Consider the following 14,270-nt stretch of genomic DNA (forward strand, 5'->3'; position numbering starts at 1 on the left):
AATATCCTCTTATTTGAAATATCCATATATGGTCAGCTTAAGAAACAAGCATACATGTTATACAACCCTCACAGATCCTTTCCAGTCTTTTACTACAATGATTTATAATTTATTTCTCAATGTAATGCAAGGATCACTCCTAAAGTAAAACTCACTGAATGGAACTGCCAGGTAAACTAAGCCCCAAATCCAAATACTTGTTTAACAATGTTTCAGGTTTATCCTTTTTGCAGCCTCCACCCAATAACAGAGTGAAAGAATTATAAACCATACCTCAAGTTGCATGGCTTTGACTTTGAAAATACTAAGCAACATATGGGGAAAATAATACTTTCTTATACTAGCATTTCCTATATTAGGATTGTTTTGAAGATTAAATAATGCATGTAAAGCATTCAGCACAATGACTTGCAAACAGTAAGCATTTAATGAATGTTAGCTATCATGTTTACTTTAGTAAATATAAAACATGCATATTGTTATCATCTGAACGTGTACAAGTCAATAATACAACTAACAGTTCATAAAAACATAAGCATTATCTTGAAGTCACTCAAAAGCTGAAATATTTAAATACGTATAAAAAACAGAATATATAAAAATTTTATGATACATCATGGTCCTTCATTTCTGGTTTTTATCACTAATTATAAAATTAAAATAAAATGAGGCATTAATATAAATGAGAAATGAGCACTAGACTAAAATCCTAAACTTTGATTTACTACATACTGTAATTAACTAATATGACCTGGGACACGTCAGAAATTCTCTAAATCCAGTTAATTTATTCCTCTGTAACATGGAAAATATATTACCAATTCTATCTTCCAAAGCTGTTGTCAGGCTAAAAGGAGACAATGTATTCAAAGTGCCATACACACATATAAGGAATGTTATTTCATTGTTCTTTTAGCAAGATGAAAATGACCTACCAAATCTTTAAACATCCTAAATTCAAAGTCAATTTATGAGTTCTGCAAAGGCAATTCTATGATTCAGATGCTGTTATATCAGGGTCACTAGGATAACTGGGTCCAAAAATACATTTATACTGAATAAGCAATTATGCAGGAGAAATATTTAACCTATAACATTGTGCACACGCAAACAAGATTCCTGACTATTTCTTCAAGTAAGTTCAGCAGAATATCTATTTGGCAAATCATTTTGTATTACACAGAATCTTGAAAGAAATTTAAAAATAATCTTTAAAAACTTTTACTGTTACATATTATTTAGTAATTTAAGACTAGGCCATCATTTAATTTTTTTCTGAATAATTCAGGAATTTGAACGCAAAACTACATGCTGAATTTCAAGGTTATTTCTTAATATCCTTACTCCTCATTCTACAGAGGAAAAAAATTAAGAACCTCCCTCCTTTCGACATAAAAACCCATGCAGAAAAGAGTTACATAGCAGCTCTGAGGCTGCTATCTTTAGAAGGGCCTGCTTACAAAGTTGGCCCGAAGGTGTCATCTGGGAACTTGGCACTTGAACCATTCCCTAACTGAAAATGTGGTTCACTGCCTAAATTATTTGTGTTAACAATGTGATTTATGGTAAACACCTGCTTTTTAAGGGGGGGAGTCTGGAATTTTATTTCATGCTAAGCAGAGAGTACCTTCCTAAGCAGCCCAATAATAGCCTAATGGACTTCCCTGGGCAGGAAAACCATATACATACCATTGCTTTGTTCACTGCTAGAAAAAGGAACAAATTCAGTGTGTTCCCACTGGTGGAAGAGAACATAAGCAAGCTTATGCATGGATTATTCTCCCAATATGTAATAAGTTATATGTAAGAATTAATAATGCAAGTCTTTCTCAATTAGTGATTAACATCCCACAATCACTCGAAAGTTAAAAAACTTCAACAGAAACAATGTATATACCTGATTTTGTTTAAAGGTTATAAACTTGAAACTTAGATTATTTGTCTGGTGTAGACTTCATCCCAATTAAAAGTATTTTTTTATCCTATTATATCACATAATAGCTTTGGACTGCAGTATTTAACTATATATTTTAAAGAAAATTATAAAGACAAATTGATTCACTAAGATAATAATCATCATGTACCTCTTATATACACAGGACAAATACTTCATGTTGACTTATTTTACTTAGTTTCATACCCAATTTATACATAGCTCAATGCTATTTACCTATGTATATAAATAAGAAAAATAAAAAAGAACAGAAAATTGTCACAAAGCCTTTTTCCTATCATCTTTAGGACTTTTTTTAATAAACAAAGAAACTAGGGTTCTTTATACCATTTTTTGAAAATAAAATTCACTAATTTGGGTGCAAATCAAGGAAAGTTAAAGTGTCTAGCAAATATTCCCATTTGTAGTCACAGATAACACACAATTTCTAAGAAACCTGTTGGTCTTATTGAATAAAATTTCAAAGCAGCTAAAAAAATCAAAGGTTTAAAAATATAAATTTTATGTTTAAACCCAAGTTTAATTATGTAAATATAAATTTAAGTAATTTGAAAAGTTATACACAGTTATATATTTATTTATACTTCACATGTTCTTATCAGTTGTAGCCCTTTCTGCTTTATGCTAAACCTATTTTGCAGTGACATAATGGATTTATCAGACAGTAATTCTCTTCTGAATTTCACTGATTATGTATCATAGTATATGAAGTTGATTAATAGACTGTGACTGCAAAGGTGATATAAAAAAATTCCCATAGGGTAACTGCAAGATTGAAAAAAGAATATTAACTTACTTACATCTGTACTTCAAACAATTTTTATAACTCTTCAAAAAAATCCAAAAGTCAATCCCAATTATAGAAAAGATACAACTATACAAATGGGTAGAGGGAAAGAGCTTGGAACGAAATATATACCAAAACATTAACAGTAATTATTTGGTTTTATTATTTTACTTTTCTGTATTTTCTGAAGTAGTCGTATGGTACCATATATACTACTTTTATCAACAGGAAAAGTTACTTTGAAAGAAAAAATACAACTGTCAAGAAGCTATAACCTAGCTAGAGTTTCTATGTAAATTAAATGTCAATTTGTTTTCATGAATATGATCAGTTTTTACTGCTATTACATAGCTACTGTAAATGTAATGAAATTCTGTAACTGATCACAGGGTGAAAAAAAAGTTTTAATTGCATTTTTCCCTTTTTCATTGAATTCTGAATAATAGATGTTAAAGAAATATATATTTCTAATAATTGGCTTATATGAGATTACCAAATTCAACAAACATCCCTGCAACTTAAAATGGACAATAAAAATGCAAGATGATTTATGATTTTTTCTCATCATAAAATCCAGTTTATTCTATGAGATATTTTTCATAAATATAGCTTCCAGATTTAAAACGTTTATAAGTTAATAAATAAAACCTACATTGAGAGCAATCAGGATGATGTCATTTATATTGACTTTGTCAGGAGAACTTGTACATGCTTCAATGCCTTCATCTGAAAGATACCTGTTAAAATAAAATAAATGGCTTAATATTTTCTAAAATCAAACTTAACCAAAATTATTTTCTTAAGTCTACATGCAATTTTGTTCTCTACTATAAAATGCTTCCACTACAAATACTAGGCAAAAAGCATCCTGGATACTCCCTGTTTATTTACTATCTGATAGAACAGGACAGACAATGCATATTTTTCCTCTTTTATATCTTTAAAGGCATACTGTGTTAACAAAAGTATCCATATGTTTTCTGAGAAAAGCTATTTAACCATCAATATACTTCTTAAGGAATGAATGAGCTCCTCTTTACTATTATACAAATACAATATCCAACTTAAATATTTAGTAGTACAGTAAACTCTTAAAAGATCGAGATGTGCTATAAAAATAGAACTAAAAACAACATAGATTTAAATATAGTCCAACAAACTTTCTTCTGGGCTACTTTCTCACATTATCTTCTCAAGTCCCCTTTCTCTAACATAATGCTCCCAAGAATCTTTCAATAAATACTACTGACTCCAAACAGCACAAAGATAGGCAACTTTTTACCTTACATCTTTTACTTTTCCTGTCTCTTTTCAGTTTTTTTTACTCATTGTCTTATTGCCCTTTTTTTTTTATTCAGTCCAAACCAACCATACATCTGTAGCAGACAATAATTAATTCAAGAGTAAAAGGATTATTGAATCCAACGGGGGGAAAAATCATCTCTACCAATTCACCCACGCCCAATACAGTCATTTTGAAATTCTTGGATAAATTCTACAATTCAGATATCATCCCCCAAAAAGTCCACCTGTAAAAATGCCCATTAACATTAGGCATCTTGTGTAATCAGTATCAGATACTCCTTTAACCAAAGGTCTGATGCTAGCATTGCCACTGTAGACATTCTCCCACTAAAAAGATCCCACTACTGGGCATATACCCTGAGAAAACCGTAATTCAAAAAGATACATGTAACCCAATGTTCCTTGCAGCACTATTTACAATAGCCAGAACATGGAAGCAACCTAAATGTCCATAGACAGATGAATGGATGAAAAAGATGTGGTACATATATATACAATGGAATATTACTCAGCCATAAAAAGGAACAAAATTGAGTCATCTGTAGTGATGTGGATGGACCTAGAGTTTGTCATACAGAGTGAAGGAAGTCAGAAAGAAAAAAAGCAAATACCGTACATTAACGTATATATATGGAATCTAGAAAAATGGTACTGATGAACCTAGTGGTGGGGCAAGAACAGAGACACAGTCTTAGGGAACGGACTTGTGGACACAGGTGGGTAAGGGGAGGGTGAGATGAACTCAGAGAGTAACACTGACATATATACACTACCATGTGTAAAACAGATAGCTAGTGGGAAGCTGCTGTATAGCACAGGAGATCAGCTCGGTACTTTGTGATGACCTAGAGGGGTGGGATGGGGAGGGTGAGAGGGAGGCCCAAGAGGGAGGGGATATAGGCATACATATAGCTGACTCACTTTGTTGTACAAGAGAAAGTAACACAACATTGGAAAGCAATTATAATCTAATAAAGATGAAAAAAAAAAAAAGATACAGGAGTGCTAGTCTGACAGAGCTAACTCCAGCTCTTCCTGATGGCCAGCAATTCCACCATCAACCCCCAACCTTAGGCTGATTCTAAGACACTTGTCAATGTAAACTTTACCTGAAGACAGCAACCAAAGAGCATATGCCTTTAAGAAACATAGGATGAATGATTTCTCAAAACTAAAAGGGCAAGTGAAAAGAAATGTGAATAGGAGACTACAAAAAGCAATAGAAAATTAAAGCTGATAAACCTACATAAGATCAAGGAGGTAAAAGAAAGGAATGTGTATATAAATCAAAGCAAGAATGTGTTTAAAAAAATAGATACTATTAGAAGTTGAAGACCATGGCAGTGCTAAACTACAATGATGAATGAAGGCAAGGAATTAAGTGGGCTACAGAGAAAAATAGAAGTGTTAAGTAGGTAGATGAGTCAGTAAGAATGAATGGAAGGGAGGCAGGAATAAATAGTACATGAGTGGCCATGGAATACAATGTTTGCAGTCAGCATAGATGGCTAAAACACTGCTTTAATTCAGAATGACTAAGTACATTTCCTTATTACCCTGATAATTTTTCATCATTCATAGCCGTTGACTGTATCCAGCACTAACCATCTTACAAATTCAGTTCTACAAATATTAATTAACTCCCCCTTTATGTGAAAAGCACTATGTGAATTAGTAATAAGATCAGTAAAATGATGAAAAATAAATATCTTTCTTCAAGGAGTTTACAGTCTCACATAAAGAATAACACAACATGTAAACAGCTATCATACAGTGCCAAAATAACTATAAACAAAATGTTATGGGGGCTCAAAGTGGCTGCGGAATGGAAAAGAGTGCACAGAAAGGGAATAGTATGACCAACAACATGGAAGTAAAAAAGTATAAAGCACATTCTAGAGCTAATAACTTGGAACGTTACGGCTGGAAAATGGGGAAGAGATGAGAGTCAGTATAGGTTGAGACGAATTTTGTTTACTGTAGGAAGCAACAGTGCATAGAGGGATATGGGTGCTATATTAAATGCTGACTGAGTAATTACAAAAACACAACTTTCAAAATTCCTACAGTGGGGAAATAATATGCAATGACTAATAAAATACTTCTGTTTTCTAGAAAGGCAACTCTTTAGAATTAAAAGATTATAGGATGTCACATGAACTGGAAATGATCTTAAAAAATAATCAAAGTTTAACTCTTCAATTTTACAGATGAAGAAAAGAACACCCAAAGATGTTAACCCAAACTTGCCCCAAAATACAAACTTAAGCTATGAAAAGTTAAAACAAAAATGCCTCCTGATTCCCAGTTTAGCAGTCTTTTCATTACAACACACTATTTTTATTTATCAACTAATGCTAATATCAGGAATATGATTTTTTTTCTCATAAACAAAAGTCAACATCTATACAAATCAATTTCTTAATCAAGTAGACACTTTACCAACACACACAAAAAAGTACAACTAGGTAAATTCAATCAGTGTCTCCAAAGTATATTAAATAATAGGCCTAGTTTCATAGTAAAAGATCAGGGAACTAATATTAACTACTATTAAGAGATTCAAAAATTGTTACAACAATAAAAATACCTATCCTGCAAAATATAAAAAGGAAACATCTATCTAACAAAAATTCTGAAGGCAGAAGAGATAAGGGGGTGTAAATTTCACTTCATCCATGTATAAATCAAATATCATGTGATTTCTTCCAAACGATTCCTGGAGAAGGCTTCCTGAATATAAGAAATTATAAAATATGGCTCAGTCTCAATTTCCAAGTTTTACAAGTCTCCCTTCCTCACCCTTCACATTAAAAAAAAAAAAAAAAATCAAAGGACTTGAGCCTCACAGCTTTACTTGTAATTATCAAGAAACAGGGGACCCATTCATAGGTCTCCCCAGTAACATCTTCATGATCCTTCTGTCAATACTGGACCATTTTCACAGGACTAAATCTAAATTAACTGTAACTTGAGATTTACAAATTAATCTTTTTGTTTTTGTAAACATTTAAGACTCCAATATCATCAATGAATTTAAAAAAGTGATAAAACTAAGGTATTATGTCCAAATCAGCTTCAAGATGCACTACAGGAACACAGCAACTGAAAGAACAAAACAACACAAAATTCACCAGCCTTAATGTGGTCACTGGGAAGAAAAGGAATTGAAAATTGGCACAGGCGTGTCAGATCTGATCCCTGTGCACATCTGCACGATGGACCTCAAGGGAAGTGAGTCATAATCAGTTCCCATGTGCCATCTTTGAGCATGCAAACCCAAGGGCATGGACCTTAAAGAAGAAACAAACCCCAGAAAGCTCTTGTTGACTACAACAGCCCCCAAAGCACACACTTTTTTTCTCCTCTGGTGGAGATTTGAGAACGGTAACATTATAAAACCACTCATTACTATTCTGAACTAAATATACATCGGGATACATTTTATTGACAAGCAAGGCACTAAAGGGCTAAATTTCTGCACGATACTCACAGAATAGACTCATATTTCTCCCTAATTTTACCTTCAAATAATTCCATTTTAAATCACAGTTTAATAAACATTCAATTTTTTTTAAAGATTTTGGAAAGTACTTATTTTCATAAATAAATGTTAAAATTCTGACTTTCTCAGAGTCATTTAATTTTAATCCTGAGCAACTCTTCTTACTTAAGAAGTAAAAGCTTTAAAATTAATTACTATCCACCAATTTGGGGGAGAGGTGGTTTCCTATTACAAATAATGAAAATATATTTAATAAGAAGGGTCTCACTGCTAAAACCATCTTTACCTCATGTTCTAAAGTTATTTGGGCATATAAAACTTACATTCCCAAACTACAGTTCAAGAATCTTAACTGACAGAAAACTGTGATAAAAACAAATACTATTGTTTCAATATCACTTGTTAGATCCAGATAGTGGATCACCATTACCAGTAAGTGGATTCCTAACTGCAAAGGAAAAGAGTGCCAATTTTCCTTTGATCCATTCCTCTGGAAGTAGGTAAAATCCTTGTGTGACTTAACTACTGACTATGATGTACACATAATGAGGAGGGCAGCAACAAACTGAAGAGTACATGCCCATCTAAAGGGGGCAGCTCCAGGGACTATCTGTATGAGGATAGGTTAAGCAGCCATTGTCAGATCTTCTCATTATTAGCTTTTAGTTTTTTGCAAAGCAATGTACAAGCCAAACAAAACCGGCTTCAGTCTGTATATCGCACACACACTTTGTACGTATTAATCGTATTAGTTCATTTCAGTTATCTGTTTGTTTGCTCTTATACACTTTCAACCTGTCTTTGACATGCAGGGTTGTGCCCTAAGTGTCTCTCAAATGATATAATATCCGTGGCTGACATCCTTTTCAAGCAAAAGAGGAAAAGAACTGTCTTTTAGGTCACTTTGTATGACTCCTGGACAGCAATAAACATATTTATGCATGTAAATAGTGTTCTTACCGGATTTATCATCAAATCATTTACTTTGGCCTAAATTATCTTCAAACTGCACATATAATAACTCAACCTTACCTAGATTTCCAGACTACATATATTTTTTAGGGGGAAAAATGTTCTAATTGGCCAGAAATACTAAAAAAGCACACTGAAGTTTTCTTCCCCTCCACCTTCCTGTACCCGTCCAAGCAATGAAAGCCCATTCAAGTCTGAACTGAGACCTGAATTCCTAAGATAATCAAAAACAGAATCTATTATCACGCATACAAATTAGGCTGATGACACATGAAAATTCTTTAAAATGCCAATAAGAAAATCAAGAGTGAAAACATTCTTCCTAAATGGATAGGGACTCAATCAAAAAATAAAGGACATATCTGGACAATGACTGCTACAGGATGGTCTTAACTGTCTCTGAAGAAAGCCCAAATCACATGGCCTCATGTGGTTTTTGGGGTCTCTGATCTATACATGATTATTTGCTGCTACATTGAGATTACTAGCCCACATAGGTTATCCAAATACCAAAATGGGAATTTTATAAATGAATCCCTGCTTAGCTACAAAGAAAATAACTCCCAATTACTCAAGCCAATAGAGGGACAGGAGAGAATAAAACATGACAGGTAATTTTTAAAATCACTTATGTTGAAAGGTATCTTTCATCTTAGCAATATGAACATTGCCAACCTACTGCAAATTCCCAGGACATTAAAAAATAATTTTTAAAAACTACCCAAAGGTCCCTCTATTCACTCTGCATATCCTGTTTCCAGCCCCACAGTGTAAGTGGTCTGTAACATGCCTGCTGAAAATTTTGGGTTTTGCTATAGGCTTCTTATAGGCTTTTGCTGTACCCAGTCAAAAACACTGAAATAATAACTTGCTAATTCCCTCCTTTAGGATAAAGGAAAATGGCTTATGAGCTCCTATTTATGTACCACAGAGTAATAAGATTAGTTAAGGTGACAAGGCTAATAAAAATTTGGGCACAAGGACTTCCCTGGTGGTCCAGTGGTTAAGACTCTGTGCTCCCAAAACAGGGGGCTCAGGTTTGATCCCTGGTCAGGGAACTAGATCCCACATGCCGCAACTAAAGATCCTGTACGCAGCAACAAAGATCCCTCGTGCCGCAGCTAAGACCTGACGCAGCCAATTAAATAAATATTTTTTTTAAAACACTGGGGCACAAAATTTGCTTCAAATAACCTGGTACAGACTAAATGAATATACTCAATACAATTTATAAATACATTGGCGAGGGGGGTAGTCACCAACCAGAATATAACTTGATACACCAGCATTAAGTTGAACGAATTTATGGTATTAAGCACAGCAAACAGGAGGATGAGAATTCTATTAAAAGTAATTCAGAAGGGGGAGTCCTATGACTCAAATGGCAAAAAAGGAAAAAAAGAGGTCTTTTATTTCATTTCCCTAAAAAAAAAGTACCACTTCTATCACTACCATTTTCTTCCCTTCTTTAGGTTAAGTGGCCACCTACTATGCCCAAATGAATACCACAATCTTTATTCCAACAATTACAATAAGGACCTGAGTCAACACTAGCTTAAAATTTAATTTTCTCTATGGTTTATATATGAATGGATCAAATAAAGATATGTATTATATAAAGGACCTCTAAGTAACAAGTAATTAGTGTTCATCTTAGTGAGTGAACTATTTTCTATATAAGATTTATTTTATTCAAGTATAAACTATCTTTAAAAATGCATCTCTTTTTCAGGTTTTAGTTTTTATGATTTCTTTTCATGCACAAATGTATATTACTTCTACCATTTAGCTAATATGATATTAAATTTTTTCTACACATGGGAAAATCTATTTTAATTTCTTCTATGCTAACTTTCCAAATTTTTATATTACAAAAATAAAAACACCAAAAGCAAAGAAATCATCATTAAAACCTTAACATTTTATGTGCAAATGTTTCAAAAAATTAACCTGCACAAAAATGGAAAGGATAAATATGCAAAAAGTAAAAAGAAAAATCTGCTTAGTACTACATAAGGATCTTTTTTCTAAGCAAGTAACTTCAATAGAGACGTGAAGCATTATGAAATGCCTTGATACATCATGATTAACATCCGTATTACTCAAACTTTAACATTTCAGTGGCCGGACAAAAATCTGGGGGCCCAATATTAAAGATTAAGATATGGACATCAGAAAAGGTTCTAGGAATAATCCTTTGTAAAGTCATATATAATGTAAAATATTTAAAAGGGTCTAAATTCTGAAAATTTGAAACCTAGATTTGTTTTTGTTAAGCATTTCCTTTAAAATGCTAAAGACGTATTAGAGAGCTAATTCTGAAGAATGTACTACTTGAAAACACCACTAGATGACAACCTTGCTTCACAAGCATAATATCATCAGCCCATTACTGGAAGCTAAGACTCCAAAGATGTACTAAACTGGCTTTCAAATAAAGGTTTCCAACATTTATTGGGTTTTTTTGGCGGCGAGCAGATATATCAAAAATAAAATAGACTTATAATTTTAGAATTTGTGTTTGCTATAAAGATCACTCAGGATTTAAAAAAGAAACTCATTTAGCAGACACTCAAGAGATATCTCACATGGAAAAAAAAAACTGAAGCGTATCAATAGACAATTTTCTCTCTTATTCTCTCCTATGTTCATCTTTTGGAAATAGAAACTTATAAAAAGTACACATAAATTACTAGAGATTAATGCTATTTTGCTGTGGAATAGTTACAAAGAGTATTTTCAACATTATTTCAATAGTTGTTTTTCTCTAACATCAAAACAAATAAGTATGACAATTTTAAGATAACTATAGGAAGACAGGTGACAACAAATCACAAACTTCTATTTTTGATCCTTTTTCAGCTATTTAAAATATTTTCCCTATACATAATCCAACCCATGAAGATACCAGCCTTGGAATGCTTATTTGGTATTAAGTAATTATTTTAACATCTGAGCAAGTAAAAATTCCTTTGAAATTCCATAATTGATATACTACAAGGATTACTGGCAATGGGAACCTAACTATGTTATTATTCATTTTTGTAAACCAAACCCTCACATATTTTTAAAGTATAAATGAAGGCCTGGATATTTTTACTTTAATTAATTTATGTCCTTCCTCTAATTCAACATTTTCATACTTAAATTCTGAAGCAGAGCTGAAGTAAGTTTTTAATAAGTCATATTTTAAATATGTGATTTGATATTTCTGTCATCTCTACTTCAGCACAAAGGTGATAGCTATAAAACCATACATCAGGTGGAAAGACTCACTTTAGGCCTAATGCCTGTGTACTGACTACTGCAATACAGAATCAGGGCCTGTAGAGGCCAGACCAAAGGCCTCCCAGGATTAACCCCAGACCATGTACTTAGTTAGGTTTACATGAGAGTTGTTACTTTAAAATGTAAGATGTGATAACAAATATTAGAAGGCATTTTATGAACAGCTTGGAGAGACTGTCATCTGATCTGTACTTTTTAGTGAGACGGAACCAGATGCAAATCTCAGTCTCACCATTTAATAAATGTGGGATACAAAGCAATTTATTCAATCTTTCTGTGCCTGTTTCCTCCCCTACTTAAAAAAAAAAAATCTATAGAGTTGTTCTAAAAAAATGCTAATCTTTAAGAGCTGTTCTAAGAATAAATGAAATACCTGGCATATGCCTCATATGAAGTTAGATGCTAAATAAAAACGAGTTTTCTTCCTTCTTAAACGCTGTACTCTGTGTCTATTCTGGAAAATATTTCCAAAATACAATGATCCTTAAAAATGCCTTCTTCTGAAACTAATACAATAATTGAATCTACTATAGTTCAAAAAAAAAGTCTTCTGGGTTATTAGAAGGGAGGAGGGTGGTGGGATAAATTGGGAGATTGGGACTGACATATATACACTAATATGTATAAAATAGATATATCAAAAATAAAATAGACATAATTTTAGAATAAAATTTTAGAATAAAATAATTTTAGAATTTGTGTTTGCTATAAAGATCACTCTCTTATTCTCTCCTATGTTCATCCTTTGGAAATAGAAACTTATAAAAAGTACACAATAAAAAAAAAGTAACACATGAAGTATGATTCCACTTTTGATGGGGAAAAGCTTACATTTAAAAAAGAAAGAAAGAAAAAAATGAAGGGAGGAAAAGAATGAAATCTGCCAACCAATAAAGGGAATTTACTTGAAGGCTACAGCTAATAGTCACAAGTGTGGAACCTTCCTTATTAGAAAGCCTAAACTACATATTTCCAACATGCTCTTCGTATGGAGCTCACTGAGAAATGAAGGCAGGTGTCAGCAAGATGAAAAGATTTTTATTATTTAATTTTTTCCAATTTTACATATTGGATGAATAGACATAGTTTTTAACAATAAGAAAAAAAACTTATTCCATGAGACTGTGCAAATATTTCTGCCTCAAAGAGAATTTTCAGTGCAAAATATATTGCCATCATTTTTGCTCCATCTGCCATTTATGTCAAAATTTTAAATAATGATGTCAAGAAACAGCTGGTAAGTAATAAGTTTAATATTCTATAGCACAGAATTATATTGTATTAAAATTACAATTTTAATATCTGTTTTAAAATTAGACATCTTATAATTTACACTCATAATTTATTTAAACTAATACCATTTATTCAAAACTTTAAAAATGAAAACCTACTACTTCAATTATCATAAGCAATTATGACAAATACCTATGTTTCTATTGCATGTCATCATATATCTTACCATTTAATAGCATAACAATTCTCCAAAAATTAAAATGAAATGAAAATAAAATGACTAAAATAAAAAATGGCCGTCACTTAAATATGCTACTAAGCTAATTAAGTAAATATAAATGAATTTTTTGCAAAAGAGTGAAATAGTCCCTCATACATATATCTTAGTCAATAAATATGAATAATTCTAATTTTCATTTCTTTAAAATGCATCTTAAAATTAAAAAATGCTTGGTGTTGATTAAATTTTTGAAATTGAAATGCTGCAAAAAAATTAGAAGTTTTCTTTTTTCCAGCTTAGAAAACATAATTTAAATGTATATCCATCTCTTTGCAGTGGACTGAATGGTGGTACCCCAAATGATATGTTCATATCCTAATCTCTGGGACCACTGAATGTTACTTTATTTGGAAAAATGATCTTAACAGATATAATTAAGTTAAAGATCTTGATATGATTAGTCAGGTGGGCCTAAATGCAATGACAAGTGTCCTTATAAGAGAACAGCAGAGGGAATTTTGAGACATAACACACAGAAGAGAGAGACACAGATGGACACAGAAATTGGAGTGATGAGGTCTCAAGCCAAGGAATGCCAGCAACCACCAGAAAGCTGTAAGCGGCAAGTAACTGATTTTCCCCTAGACCCTCTGCACACACCTTTATTTCAGACTTCTAGACTCCAGAACCGTAAGAGAGTACATTTCTATTGTTTTAACCACTCTGTTTGTGGTAATTTGGTACAGCATCCACAGGAAACTGATACACCTATTATGAATTTAAGTAATTTGAAAGTACTCATTCAATTAAGTAAAAACCTATTTTTTGAAAAGCCATCCTTTACATTAGAATCTATGAAAAACATCCTCTATTCAATTTAAAATGCCCTGATTCATTAACTCTCCCTGAATGATCAAGTTCAGTGAACTTGATCAGTTTAAGCCTATAAATAATAAAAATACAAATTTACAGAGGTATAATAAAAAGTGAAAGTGGCCCCTCCCCA

At 32.3% G+C, this 14,270-nt stretch overlaps 1 protein-coding gene across 1 annotated transcript in view; it reads right to left on the reverse strand.

Annotated features, from left to right (window-relative positions):
- Positions 1-14,270, reverse strand: part of TDRD3 (tudor domain containing 3) — a gene marked incomplete at its 5' end in the record, with an annotated part of 202,067 nt that overhangs the window by 118,748 nt on the left and 69,049 nt on the right. Inside the window, one exon of the mRNA XM_079721579.1 lies at positions 3,394-3,478. Within this exon, the coding sequence (XP_079577705.1) occupies positions 3,394-3,478 (85 nt within the window). The remainder of the gene's footprint in view (positions 1-3,393; positions 3,479-14,270) is intronic.

The sequence above is a fragment of the Hyperoodon ampullatus genome (genome assembly GCF_949752795.1).
Source record: "Hyperoodon ampullatus genome assembly, chromosome: 16".
Taxonomy (NCBI): Eukaryota; Metazoa; Chordata; class Mammalia; order Artiodactyla; family Ziphiidae; genus Hyperoodon; species Hyperoodon ampullatus.